Below are 14513 nucleotides of genomic sequence, written 5' to 3' on the forward strand. Positions count from 1 at the left end.
ACGTCATGTTGTACCCTGTTGAAGGTCGAGGAACTCCGCCCTCGACCGGAACTCGTTTTGCGGGGGCTCAAACGCTTGTCTGAGCTCCTCTTTGAATATTTCGTACGTGCTGAAGCACGTAGGATCGGAGAGTCGGCGCCCATACGCCCAACTCCTTGCGCGTCCGCCAAAGCAGGACATGGCGAACGCGACCTTCGACAGCGGGTCGACGATGCGTCCAGCCGCTATGGCTGTGTCGAGCTCGACAAGCCATCGGAGGAGAGGCTCGCCCTCTCTTCCCACGTAATTGCTTACGCTCAACTTTAATGGTTGAGCACGCGGTGTCGTCCCTGACGACGCCGTCACTGAGGAAGCAGCATCACGCTGCTCCTTCATGATGAATCTTAGAGCAACACCATGTTGCTCCGTCGGCGATAGCGTACGCAGCATCGTAGCTATCGCCGCTTCTCCAATGACTGGTGACAGTCGTTGGAGAGCTTCCCACTCTGGGTCAGACAGCTGGAGGCAGTCTGCGCGTGCAACATGCGTTGCAGGCGTATTGGAGCTCTCCATGGGCACCTCCGTGCTCATGTGGTTCTCGGCTCCGCGTTCGTACTCCTCGTACGAACGTCAAGCAGTCGGTCGTTGGACGGACTACAAAGTGCTACCAGGTGTAGTGGGTCTAACTCGACTCACTACTTTAGCTTACACGTTGCGCTGCGTGTGTGAGGAAGCGTAAGTACTTAGTAATTACTTAGGTTAGTTATATTTGAATACACAAATATAAGTTAAGTAAGATGGGATTCCAAGTAGCTAGTTTAAGGTAAAATGAGAACTGTATTTGTTTGTAAATTGATCTTCCTCCTAGAACTGCTAAAACTGTTTATCATCTATGAAAGGGGTCGGCAGCGGGAGCCCCGCCAATATGCACGTCTCTGATTGGTAGAAAGATGCTGTTTTCTACCAATAGGATCTTTGGGTAGGTGTGGACCACTCATTGTGGTGGTCCACTTCAATGTATTCATTGGTGTGTCTTACACCAAGGTGAGGAAGTATCCAAAACTTTTAACAGATATCTGATCTGTTAAAATCACAAGTGGCTTGCAGCCACTTGTACGTGTAACCCCGTTACAGACCGCCTCGAATATCCAGGTCGAGCTGGGGACCCGGGTGAAGAAGTTGCTCCAGCGCGTCCGCGCGCTGGAGGAGAGGCTGCTCGTCGCCGAGGCCAAGGCTTCCGCTTCTGCCTCGGCTCCTGCCGAGGCTTCGGGTCAGCCGAGCTAGATGGCTCGTGCCGCAGGTATGGCTTCAGCCGTCTGACGTAAAAGGTCGGATGGAGGCGCATGCTAGACGGTATGTCTAGCGTGTAAGCGTTGCCGTGCCGTGCCAACACAGTGAACGGCTCGATGATAGCGCGGAGCAAGCTTACTTGCTCCGAAATCCGAAACTGCATGTTTAGGCAGGTTTTGAGTAGATCACAAAACCAATGAACTAACTTTGAATTCATTTGTGTTGCCTCTGCCCACATTGTCTGCGTTCAGTTTCCATTGATCAACAGAAGCTGCTATTGCATCCTGGACAAACCGGATTACGGCTTGTCTTTTGGTAAGGAAGTTGATTGCATCCGAGCTGAAGTCATTCAGCTCGCTCTCCGCTAGAGGCCCGGCCTCTGCGTGGTTCTTTGCGGTGTCTGCGCCCTGCGCAGACCCGTGGGCTTTGGCCTTGTTGTTGGAGGAGTCTGCGCCCTGCGCAGGCTGCAAGTGTCAGCGGTTTTCTGCGGCTGCTGTATTGCAGTCGTAGATCCTACCCCGCTTAAAGTGGGAGCCATCACTCCGAGTAAACTCGGTAGACGTGGATGCCGCATGGCGTTCACGTAGAACAGTGTATGCCCGGTCGAGGCATGTACTGAATTGTTGATGGCAAACTCTGCCATCGATAAGCACTCGCTCCAGTATTGGAACGAGTGAGCGGAGCTCTTCAAAATATCGACGAGCACGCGATTCACGCGCTCGGTTTGACCGTCCGTCTGCGGACGGTCCGCAGTCGGCATTGAAAGTTGGCTCCCAAGAAGTGTAAACACTTCTTGCCACAGGTGCGCTGTGAAGCGCGGATCTCTGTCCGACACGATGTCGGTCGGCATGCCATGGTGTTTAAACACCATGTCGACGAACAGACGGGCCGTCTGCTTCGCGGTCACCTCTGCCGGCACCGCAGCAAGCTGTACCATCTTGCTGAAGCGGTCGACGAAGACCACAACACCGGTATTCCCTCCGCTGTCTGGGGGAAGACCAAAGATGAAGTCCAAAGACATGGCCTTCCAACACTCCGACGGAGTCGGTAGTGATTGTAACGGAGCCTGCGCGAATGGCGCAGGCTTCACGCGTTGGCATACCTCGCAAGCACGGATGTACTTGCGCACCCACTTGTACTGGTGGTGCCAGTAGAAGTCGCGCGTGAGAAGGACGTATGTCTTCTCACGTCCGAGATGCCCCGCAGTCGGGGCATCATGATATTTGTACATGATCCTGAGTCGCAGATCATGGTCATTCGGCATGACAATGCGATCCGCGTTGTCGTCCACTGCATTATAAAGCAGTATTCCGTCGTGCACTCAAAAGCGATGTTCACGCGTACGAAGGTGCTTGGGCAATTTCTGACGAGCCTTGTCAGAAGGTGCTGTGCCATAGGCCAGCAAGTCCGCGTCGTGCGCGTACGCGGCCTTCACATCGTCCAACAGAGACGATGTGGGTTTGCTTGATCGAATGACGTCAACGGCATTGACGTCAGCAGCTTCTGCGTAGTCCGGCCGACGTGATAACGCGTCGGCCACTACATTCAATCTTCCGGGTTTGTATTCGACCCGGAAGTTATACTCCGCAAAGAATGAGAGCCATCTCGCCATTCTTTGTGATATGTGTGGCGACTTCACTGCGGTACGCAGTGAAGCATGGTCGGTGTAGACCACAAATGGTCTACTTCCAAGCAAATATACTCGGAACTTTGCGAGTGCGTATTTCATGGCAAGGAGTTCCTTGTCATGCACCGGATAGTTGCGCTCAGCTGGCTTCAGCTGACGCGATTGGTAGTAGACGACACGATCACGGCCCTCGTGATCGTGCTGCATCAACGCGCATCCGACCGCGAAATCGGATGCGTCACATACTACGTGAAATGGGCGATCTTGGTCAGCCACTGCTAAGATCGGCGCCTCAGTCAAGCCCCGATTGACTACATCGAATGCCTTTTGGCAATCGGTTGTCCACTTCCACACAGCTTCTTTCTTAAGAAGTTGTGACAGCGGGCGGATCTTGCCCGCGTAATCCTCCACCTACTTGCACAAGTACGTGGCCAAGCCAAGGAACTGCCTCAGTTCCTTGACACTTGAAGGCGTTGGCCATTCATTAATCACTCTGACCTTTTCCGGGTCAGGGCGAACGCCATTCTTTCCGACGAGACACCCGAGGACGGGTATCTCGCTCGCCCCGAAGATGCACTTCTTCAGGTTCGCGCAGAGCTTGTGTTTTCGCATAAGCTCTAGTAGCTTCCGGAGGTGCACCCTGTGCATCTCTACGTCGGTCTTCCCGTCCACAGCCTGGCTGTGGATGAACACATCATCGAAGTAGCTCGGTGCGAAGTCGCGCACCGAGCGCAACAAGTGCGTCACGCACCTGTTGAAAGTCGCAGGGGCATTCTTAAGCCCCTGTGGCATTACTAGCCATTCCCAGAGCATGCCGCTTGGCGTGCTCACTGCCGTGAGAGGGATATCGTCCTCACGCATTAGGATTTGATAAAATCCATCTCGCAAGTCGAGAGCACTGTAAACGGTGCTCCCGGCCATCGAATCGATGATAACATCTTTTCGTGGTATCGGCGTCTGCGCCGGTACCGTCGCATCGTTCAGCTTGTTATACGCATGAACGATGCGCCACCCGCCCTGTGGCTTTTTGACACAGAAGGTCGGAGCACTGTGCGGGGACTCCGATTCCCGCACTTGTCCTGCTTTGCGACGACTTTCAAAGAAGTCGTCGATCGCTTTTACTTGCTCTCGCGGCAGTGGCCACTGCCGCGTGACACAGTACTTCGTGCCCGGCACGAGATCAATCTCGTGCTGAATGCCCTTATCCTGCGGAAGCTCCGCAGGAATTTCGTCCGGGAGTACGTCTTTGTACTCCCTCAACAATTCGTAATAGGGACTCGACTTTAACGAAGAGTCCCAACCTTGTTCCTCGAAGCGCTCTCGCTTCGTCTTCGCACTGAGAGTGTCTTCACTCTCAGTGGTACTTCCCATGAAGAGCTGTCTCAGCTCTTCGCTCTCGCTCTCCATTCTTTCGCTGTTCGAATGAACGCAGACCTGCTCGATGCGTCCATCGTGCAAGTCGCGTGTGAAGCGCTTCCAGCTCATGGCTGGAAGCGAAGTCAACTCCGACGCCGTCGTCGGAGGATTAGCGAGTTCCATTTCACGATACTGGAATCCGGTATCGGTGCGCGTCAAGACGCTTAGCGTCTCGACGTCCGGCGTCGCCACCTCAGTCTGCTCAGCAGACAGTTCTCGTGGCGTCTCGGTCCCGGATCGAGACTTGCGCAGCATTCTCCGCTTGCGCCGTCTTCTTGTTGTGCGGAGCCGGGCTCCGCACAGTTGTTCTTCTGGTCCAGGCCCGGCTGTGGACAGTTGTTCGCCGGCGGACCCTGTCGGCGGGCGCGCGATATCAAGCCCGGCTGCACGACAGCATGCAAATTGCGTCAGTGCGGTACGTTTGCAACCGTCCGCACTGTTTGCAGCGTCAGCTCCCGGAGTTGACACGCCTTCGTCACCTCGACGACATTCGTTGGCGGAGTCCATCATGACTGAGGGTGTGTCGGCTCCCGGAGCCGACGCGTCGTCGTCGACCTGATCTCTTCGGGTCAGGGATTGTCCCTTACACACTTGAATGTGGGTGTTGGTTCCCGGAACCGACGCATCTTTTCCTTCCGACGTCGGCAGCATTGCCGACGTTGGTCTCACTTGTGCGCGCCCTCGCGCACTTCTTGGGCATTCCGGGACAGCAGCATAAAGCGCTGTCTCGACTGGTAAGCCGCGCGCACCTGCTGGTGCGTGCGCTGCGGTAACAGGGCCATCGCTCTCTGTTTCGCTGTCGCGGCCGAAGCGCACGAGCGTGCGCTTCTTCCAGTCTATCACCGGATCATGCCGTGCAAGCCACGGCATGCCCATTACCACGTCGAACTTATCGTCCAGGACGATAAAGTGTTCGACAAACACTCGTTGTTTGTACGAGAAGCGCACGTTCACGACGCGCTTCTCGGTCTTCACGATGGCACCTGTTGCCAGTCGTACCTCCAGGAGACTTCGAGGTTCATTTACCTCCTCGAAGTCAAGTCTCGGCAGGCTTCGTAGTCGAACAAAGTTGTTCGACGCGCCTGAATCTACCAAAGCTCGAAGAGAGTCACTCGCTCTCTTCCAGTAAACCTTCAAGATGACTAGGTTCGGCCTGTCATCTTGTTTCTTACAGCGAGAGCTAGTCTCACTGGGGGCTGCAGTCCTCAGTGTCGCGTGCCCGATGTCGGCACGCGCGACTGCATTACCAGTAGGGCGCCCCGCGCCTACTGGATGTTCGCGTTTTTTGTTGGTCCGCAGCGATGCCTGGCATCGCCACGACGGCCACCTCCAGGGGGCATGGGAGCTGTGCACTCCCGTGCAAAGTGACCGATCCTTCCGCAACGGAAGCATCGCACGTTACCTCCCTGCTGCTGGTAACCAGCAGTTGTTGCGTTCGAGAGGTCCTTTGGTTCTGGACCTCCCGTCCTCGCTACCGGGCGCGGTTGCGGCCTCGGCGCATTTTCATGGAGTTTAGCCTGCCGCAGGCTAAACTCTTCTTGCATGGCAAGGGTGATTGCAGCTTCGAGAGTACTCGGGTACTCTCGGAAGAGATAGGTCTTCACGGGCCCATCTCTAAGTCCTTTCATGAACGTGACGACCTTGGTCGCCTCGTCAATCGGGTTAGTCACGATATTTGATACCAAATATCGTGCGCGCTGCGCGTAAGCATGGACGTCATGCTGTACCCTGTTGAAGGTCGAGGAACTCCGCCCTCGACCGGAACTCGTTTTGCGGGGGCTCAAACGCTTGTCTGAGCTCCTCTTTGAATATTTCGTACGTGCTGAAGCACGTAGGATCGGAGAGTCGGCGCCCATACGCCCAACTCCTTGCGCGTCCGCCAAAGCAGGACATGGCGAACGCGACCTTCGACAGCGGGGTCGACGATGCGTCCAGCCGCTATGGCTGTGTCGAGCTCGACAAGCCATCGAAGGAGAGGCTCGCCCTCTCTTCCCACGTAATTGCTTACGCTCAACTTTAATGGTTGAGCACGCGGTGTCGTCCCTGACGACGCCGTCACTGAGGAAGCAGCATCACGCTGCTCCTTCATGATGAATCTTAGAGCAACACCATATTGCTCCGTCGGCGATAGCGTACGCAACATCGTAGCTATCGCCGCTTCTCCAATGACTGTTGACAGTCGTTGGAGGGCTTCCCACTCTGGGTCAGACAGCTGGAGGCAGTCTGCGCCTGCAACATGCGTTGCAGGCGTATTGGAGCTCTCCATGGGCACCTCCGTGCTCATGTGGTTCTCGGCTCCGCGTTCGTACTCCTCGTACGAACGTCAAGCAGTCGATCGTTGGACGGACTACAAAGTGCTACCAGGTGTAGTGGGTCTAACTCGACTCACTACTTTAGCTTACACGTTGCGCTGCGTGTGTGAGGAAGCGTGAGTACTTAGTAATTACTTAGGTTAGTTATATTTGAATACACAAATATAAGTTAAGTAAGATAGGATTCCAAGTAGCTAGTTTAAGGTAAAATGAGAACTGTATTTGTTTGTAAATTGATCTTCCTCCTAGAACTGCTAAAACTGTTTATCATCTATGAAAGGGGTCGGCAGCGGGAGCCCCGCCAATATGCACGTCTCTGATTGGTAGAAAGATGCTGCTTTCTACCAATAGGATCTTTGGGTAGGTGTGGACCACTCATTGTGGTGGTCCACTTCAATGTATCCATTGGTGTGTCTTACACCAAGGTGAGGAAGTATCTAAAACTTTTAACATATATCTGATCTGTTAAAATCACAAGTGGCTTGAAGCCACTTGTGCGTGTAACTCCGTTACACAAGTTAATTAATGGTACTGGAGTGCACCATGACCCATATCGTGACCGTTCCGACATCCCAACAGTTTCCGACAGTTGGGATGGCTACAAAATTGACCAATCAGAAGGCGGTCCCAAGCAGAAGGACGGGTTCGGACCGGTTTAAACCGGCCCAGCTGATTGGGCAATGAGATCTGAAAAAGAAAATCCTATTTTTGCTACTCAATTCAGCCCACAAAGGGCCCTCTGCAGGCGCGAGGAAATGGCCTGAAACGGCCTCTAGGCCGAGAAATCGACCTTTTTCGATTTTACTGCATTTTTGGCCCGGAGCAATGTGCTTACGAGCGGGTGAATTCATTAATGAGGCCGCATTGCCTGGTGAGGGTCCACTAATAGGGGCATCTTGACAGCCAGTCTGATGCGTGACAGTGATTGGGTGCTCATCTACCAATACAAAACCCTCAAAGTGTGACAAAGTCGTTCGGTGATCACTAATTGACCTTTTTTCCAGCCAGTAGGATGGCGCCAACTGTCGCGGCAAGCACACGCACCTTTATTCGTGGCTGTGAGGCGCCCCAGCTGTCTAGGGGCTCCGACAGAGCCTCCCCTCTCTCAGTCTTCATTTTTTCTTAACTGGTGCGCGGACCTCCCCCTCCGTCCCCAAGACTGTGCCCACGCACAGCTCGCGCTCGTTTGCCCGCCTGCCCCCACCCCACCCCCCAGCGCCATAGCTCAAGGTTAGAGCGCAGAGTTTCGGCTCTGAGGCTGTCGGTTCAAGTCCGACTGGCGCTTTCGTTTTGTTTGGGGATGGCGGGATGGCGGGTGCTGTGCTGCCAAGCTGCTGATAGATGACGTGTGGTGGACGACGTGCTGAACGACGTACTGGACGACTTGGTGGCGGTGCCGATGGTTGACGGCGTGCCGCTGGTGCTGCTGGAGGATGGTGTACTGCGTTTGGACAGCGAGCTGTTGTGGCTCAGCGACAACGTGGAGGCGAAGGGCTGGTGCTGGACGAAGGCTGCTGCTGGACGAGGAGCTGCCGCTGGTGAGCTACGCGGCTCGCGGCAGAAGCTAATGGCAATGCTGGTGAAGCAGTTGCGGTGCGTCTATTGTATTGATAGCATGTTCTAACACAACCTATACGTGGCCTAGTACTGTTAGGATGTCTTGTGTATCCAGTGGTGCAGGGTCCACGATTCTTCCGATTGCGAGTAGGCGCTTGTACGCCGTGACGCGCTCGTCGAGGACGCCAGCCTTGTGCAGCGGACGAAGCGCACGAAGGACACTCCCGGATCCCTTCGCGTTGACACCCCGCGACTTCAAGAAAGCAAGCACAGCCTTCTCAGCACGGCGCCCGGCGTCGAGGACTTGATCCTTGTAGTCCTCCGCCTTGACATCAAGCGCCCAGCCACCGACGAGGAAAAGCTTCATGAAGGCACAACATGGCGCGATTCCGACTTCTTCGGTCGGTCGGTGGAGCTCCAGACCGGAGGTACTTTTGTGTATCACTCATACCAAGAAGTCGACAGGTGAGTGACTTGCTTTTTCCTGCGTTTGGGCTTGGGCTCGGGATCTGGATCTGACGTTGCTTCCCCTTGTTCATCTGCAGCTTGTGTAACCGTCGTGCTTGCACCTTTCAAGAGAGCAGCCTCGATGACCGCTACGCGAGCGTTCAACGTGCGATTCATCGCAATAAGCTCCTTAATAACAGCGCTGTGGTGACACCCTCTGCATTCCCTTGCCTCATCGTGTTGCTTGTTGGAGCCCTCAGAACTAGTCGACGGTGCGCTGTTCAAGGCAGATGACCAAGCAATAATGTCGGCTCTAGAGATACCAGCCTCGTCCAAGCACTCCTCCACGCGGACTACGATTGGTGCGCAAGGCGACAGCATCTTCAGTTGAGGGAAGTACTTCACCAGGTAAGCGGTAAGTACTGCGAGAACCTTGTGGCTGACGTTGAATCGGGAGTCGTTTAATCCCGAGCACGAGCTGTAGAGCAGGTCTTGAAGGCGCGCAAGCTGCTCCTGCGAGGAGTGATCCAAGGCTGCTACGTCCACTACGCTGGGCTCGTCGTCGACACTCCACCCACCCAGCACGCGTGCGACCTTGCGGTCTTCCTGCGGTGTGTTAAACACGTATGCAAAGCCCTTGTTTACTTTGCTCATATCCCAGGCACCCCTGTCGAAGATCCACTGCGGAGCAAGCCTCTCGTCTGCGTTCGCGTGTTGGGCGCCACCACGCCGAAAGGAGTGTGACGAGAGGGCCTCTGACGTTCCAGCAGGGTTTGCGACGCGCTTGAGTAGACGGTTCACGTAGGCTTGGACACCATCTTCTCCACGAGCCGATTCTGCTGAGTGCGACGGTGCTGGCTGACTTGAACTTGCAGCTTGCGGAGATGAAGCAGCGGTGCCTTCTGTGTTCCCGGTGGCGCGTGCGCTCCCGGACGAGCTTGCAGCTGCCGATGCAAAGCTTAACGAGGTCGGATCCGCCTCCAGCAACTCGGCCAGCGGGATACCAGGGCAGCTTGCGGCTGCTTCAGCGGGCACAAGATCGGGAAGCTGACTGAGCAGAGAGCCGCACGGCGCATCCTGCGTGGCCAAGGCGACAGCCAACGCGTGGATCGGACAGGTCAAGAAGTCCGCCTTGTCAGGTACGAGCGTCAGCCCCTGTTCCTCAGCGGTTTTGACGCGTAGCAAGCGTACGTAGAAAACGCCATCGGCTGATACTGACACGTGCTGCTTCTTGATATTCCCCAGGTCCGAGGAGCGTCCAAAGCAATACCACATCAGGCAGGCAAGAGCTGCATCCTGATAGTCGGCGTTCAATCGAGCGTTGCTGTAGACATACTGAGTGAGTGCACGTAAGTCCTCTTTAGCACAAGGAGGCGCTTTGTTAACAACACCTCCTTTTTCTCTTTTCAGACAGTGCTTGTCCAGAGTTTTACTTTGTTTCAGAAGCTGTAGTTCCGTAGGCACCTTAGGTGAGGATACAGATCAAACAGCCAGAGCTTCACGTTTCTATAATACGAAACGGCAGTATTGCGAGCAAGCTTGCCCTTCTTACCTTCATGTGTAGCCAGGTAGAACCCAAAGCGGTCCATGATTGAGGCAAAGCGCTTACCAGTAGATTCCACCGCAATGCTAGCATGTACGTACTCTAGGCTCACTAGCTCATCTTGAAGCATACGCTAACAGCGGTGCTGTGCGCTTTTTGCGTGTTCGCTGGCACGAACGCTGTCAAGCTCATGTCTGCTTCGTCTGCTTTTTAATTGTGAGCTGTCCCAGCCACCAACAATCATGTCTTACCTATTTGCTGCCTATTCTAGGACAGTGCCGAGATATCGGAATATTCAAAATCTGCCAATAATATATTTTAGTACTATTGTTTGAATGAGCATATTCATATTTTGATGCTAGTTCCGACAAATATTTGTCGGAATTCGTCGGAACAGGATACCCTACCCCTACCGATTTTAATTGGTCAAAAGTGAATTTGGCTAACACCTCATTGGACAATATTCATCCTTTTACATTAACCAAATTCACCTCTGTTGGAAAAGTAACTATATTCATCCATAGCTGATTCAAAGTTTTCAAGCGCTACCGTATCCTACTACAGCAGGGGAACTACAGCAGTTCCTCTGCGCCACGAACTGGATGCGAGACTCGCTGATTGATTATGCGAGAATCGCCCGTCCACTACAAGATGCGCTGGACGCCGCGCTTTCACGGGCATCGAAACGCACGAAACGCACGAAACGCGTGGCTTTAGGTATAGCGATTGGTTTGAACGATGTGGAGAGGAATGCATATGACGAAATGACGAACCTACTTTCGACAAGTGTAACCATGTCATTTCCAAAGGAAGGAGCAACTGTGTGCCTAATAACAGACGCAAGCGATGCAGGATGGGCCGTGCTAGTATCTCAAGCAACAGACTGGCAGCCTGAACAACTCGTTCATGAACAACAACACGAGATTCTGATTTTCTTGAGCGGCACGTTCACCGGTTCAGTGTAATTGAAGAATCATCAGAAAAGAAGCGTACCCTATAGTTTGTGCTTGTGATAAATTGAGCTACCTGCTCCTACGACCCAGTGGCTTTATGCTGTTCTGCGGTCACCGTAATCTGGTATATATTTTCGCACCAGGTAAATAGATTAAAAACCACACGCGGGACAAGCTACTACGATGGTCCACCAAACTGAAGGGGTACCGATACGAAATCGAGCATATTAGTGGAGAATCTGATGTCTGGACTCATATGCTGTCAACTACTACGTAGTACTTCACTACCACAAGAAAGCCAACAGACGCTATGATAGCCACCCCTCTTGTTATTTGCATCTAACCGCTTACTTTTTGCACCCGACCTTATGCAGTTTCCAGTCCGCCTTCTGGCACTCCGGACTGCAGTAGAACTGGGCCTTGCACCTCGAGCAGCGCAGCGTGCCGTTCTTCGAGCAGCGGTCCGCGCCGCAAATGCGCTGGATCGATCCAGGCAGCATCATCTTCGCAGGAGCCTTCGCCCTGGCCAGCGCAGCGCCTGCAGCCGCACCTCCATTTCCTGCCGCCGCAGCTTCAGCCTGCTGCTTGCCCTGCTTCACCCACGGAGCATCACCCGACACTTCGCTCAGACGGAAGTCCATACGCACAAAGTCGTCGTCTACGGAAAAAAAATAAGTAAAAAACTTTTCAGATCACGACTACAGAGATATCTCCCTCCTCTACTCCCCGACTCACCGTTGTCGAACACGCGGCCGATGAACGCGTCGCCCTTGACCTCCAGCATCTTGCCGCAGGCCTGGGCGATGGCCGAGGCGCGGACGTTCGTGGGCAGCGCCTTGGCCGTGCCCTTGTCGTCCACGTACATGTTGACGCCCACGTGCCGCGCGTCGCGCGAGTTGAGCACGAGCGGGATCGAGTCCACGAGGCTGTCCATCTGCAGCATCATCTGCAGCATCTCGTCCGTCATGGAGGCGCCCTGGGGCAGCTGCGCCAGCAGTTGCTGCTTGAACGTCTCCTGCTGCTGCCGCTCGGACGCGCCCGTGGCGCCCGCCTTGAAGTGCGCGCGAAGCCGCTCCGTCAGGCAGCCCAGCTGCGCCTCCTTGTCCTGCGGCAGCGCCACCGCCCACTCCTCCAGCTCCTGGCGCTCATCCGCGGGCACGTACACCACGAAGAAGCTCTTCCGCTTCGCCTCCTCTTCGCCAACCATCGTCGTCGTCTCTGAAATGGCTACACCCGAAGGATGAACTCCGAGAACTGATATCTTGCGTCCTGCTTCAAGCGTCTCGTATTAAAATACTGTGAGGGGATAGAGTTGTCTGTCCAGACCTCTGAAACCCGATGATGCTGACGTTTTTTCATCGCATACTAACTAGTTGCCTGCTGTCGAGCACTCGCGCTTTTTGCCGCCAAGAGGGACGGAGATTGAGAGGATGAAGATGAAGATCGAGGGCTGCCTGCAACTCATCATCGGGCCCATGTTCAGCGGCAAGAGCACGGAGCTCATCCGCCGCATCCACCGCTACCAGCACGCCAAGCTCGAGTGTCTCGTGGTCAAGTACCTCTTCGACACGCGCCACTCGGAGGAGTACGTCCACAGTCCCGATAGCAGTGGGATATCTCGGCTCACCGTCAACCGAGACTTGATTAACTAATCTGCTGCTGCTGTTGACAGGATGCTGTCGACCCACGACAAGGTGTTCGTGGAGGCCATGCCCGTGCAGACGCTGGCGGAGGTGCGGCCGTTCCTGGACGAGTACGACGTCATTGGCATCGACGAGGGACAGTTCTACCCGGACGTAAGGAGTTGGGTCTTTCGGGCCGGAAATGATCTGGGTCGCTGACATGCTGTACTTGGGTGATACAGTTGGTCGAGTTCTGCCAGGACGCGGCGAACAGGGGCAAGGTGGTGGTCGTGGCCGCGCTGGACGCGACGTTCGAGCGGAAGGTGAGTGGGGGCGATGGGTGGTTGTGCGAGGTAGAGTGCTGATCAGGCTGGGTGGAATGCAGGCGTTCGACAACGTGGTGGAGCTGATCCCGACGGCGGAACAGGTGATCAAACTCAACGCGATCTGCTCGTCGTGCGGCCAAGACGCAGCATTCACACGCCGCCTTGTAGCCGACAAAACGCTCGAGGTGCGTTGCACAACTCGGAAGTGACTGATTTCTTCGTTGTGGTTGCATTCACGTCATTGTTGCTTTGATTGGTTGTGTAGCTCATCGGCGGCATCGAAATGTACCAGCCGCGCTGTCGCCAGTGCTTCAACCTGGATTAAGTGTCCACCAGTATTCTATAGACGCCCTGCATATGCATGTACCCGTGGACAAGAATGCGTCTGCTTAGAGTGACAGCATCCAAACAATACACACCAGTCGCTTGACTGCAAAATACGCTAGTCATTGTTCACTCGAAATTCACAGCACAGTCAACGATAACAGATTATTAGTCATAGTCTCCAACTTTTTTGTGCTTTCATCTGCATCAGCAGCCAGTGAGAAGAAATCCAGGAGGCCCTTCGAGTTAATGCGGCGGTCGACACGACTGTGGACCTGCTTGACCTCGGCCCACAGCGATTCATACAGACAGTAAAGTGTCTCGTGTTGAATCGAGCCGCCCTGATCACCTTTCCTTAGTCGCTCCAGCAACGCGCATGCTGCCGAAATGACTTCTGGAACCGACTTGAGACGTACTGTTGTCTGGACTAGTGAGATTGTTGGATTATCATACGTGACAGTTTTCGACAGCCTTGCAAGCTCGTCAACCACCGTTGAAATCTTGAGGCGCTTCTCCGGCTCAAACACACACATCTGCTCGATCAACCGCCAGTGGGTATCGATCGATGCACATCTCGGGCCGGGGTGGCAATTTGCCTTGCTTAACGTCGTGTTTTACAGCAATCTTTTCAACTCTTCTCCACGGTAAACACACCTTCACCTTGTCCCCACCAGCTTCCACAACGCGCACTGCTTCCACAATGCACATTCCTAACGAATAGATATCGGACGCGAAGGTAGGACGTGCATCCTCACTAATGAAGCACTCGGGTGCATCCCAATGAGACGCGCCAGAAATTTGCGGATCTGGGCTATCGCTAGTGTTCGAACTCAAACCGAAATCCGTCACCTTTGCTTTCTTGTCGCTTCCAATTACAATGTTGTTTCCTTTCAGGTCGCCGTGGACAACGTTGCGCGCGTGCAGGTACTGGACGCCCAACGCGGCTTCATGCAACTTCGACCAGAGTTCGTCGGGGTGATTTCTCAAATAGCTTACCAACGTCCCGTTCGTGGCGTATTCGCACACGAAAAATGGTCTGCCGACGAGACAGGCGCCGAAGAGCCGAATTACATGAGGATGACTAAATCTGAACCAAATGTTGACTTCACGGAGGAAT

General features: G+C 54.4%; 2 protein-coding genes across 2 annotated transcripts; one reads left to right on the forward strand and one right to left on the reverse strand.

The window, feature by feature from the left end:
• Positions 1-11471: 11471 nt before the first annotated feature.
• On the reverse strand, positions 11472-12331 carry IUM83_09605 (MYND finger domain-containing protein; the record flags this gene model as incomplete). Its single annotated transcript, XM_067934056.1, has 2 exons — positions 11472-11782; positions 11860-12331. 2 exons carry the CDS (start codon positions 12329-12331, stop codon positions 11472-11474), a joined length of 783 nt encoding a protein of 260 aa, XP_067796958.1.
• Positions 12332-12554: 223 nt separating this feature from the next.
• IUM83_09606 (Thymidine kinase) lies at positions 12555-13397 on the forward strand (the record flags this gene model as incomplete). The annotated part of the gene is made up of 5 exons (XM_067934057.1): positions 12555-12709; positions 12797-12920; positions 12989-13069; positions 13132-13257; positions 13338-13397. 5 exons carry the CDS (start codon positions 12555-12557, stop codon positions 13395-13397), a joined length of 546 nt encoding a protein of 181 aa, XP_067796872.1.
• Between the last annotated feature and the right edge of the window lie 1116 nt (positions 13398-14513).

The sequence above is a fragment of the Phytophthora cinnamomi genome (assembly GCF_018691715.1).
Source record: "Phytophthora cinnamomi strain GKB4 chromosome Unknown Contig15, whole genome shotgun sequence".
NCBI lineage: Eukaryota > Oomycota > Peronosporomycetes > Peronosporales > Peronosporaceae > Phytophthora > Phytophthora cinnamomi.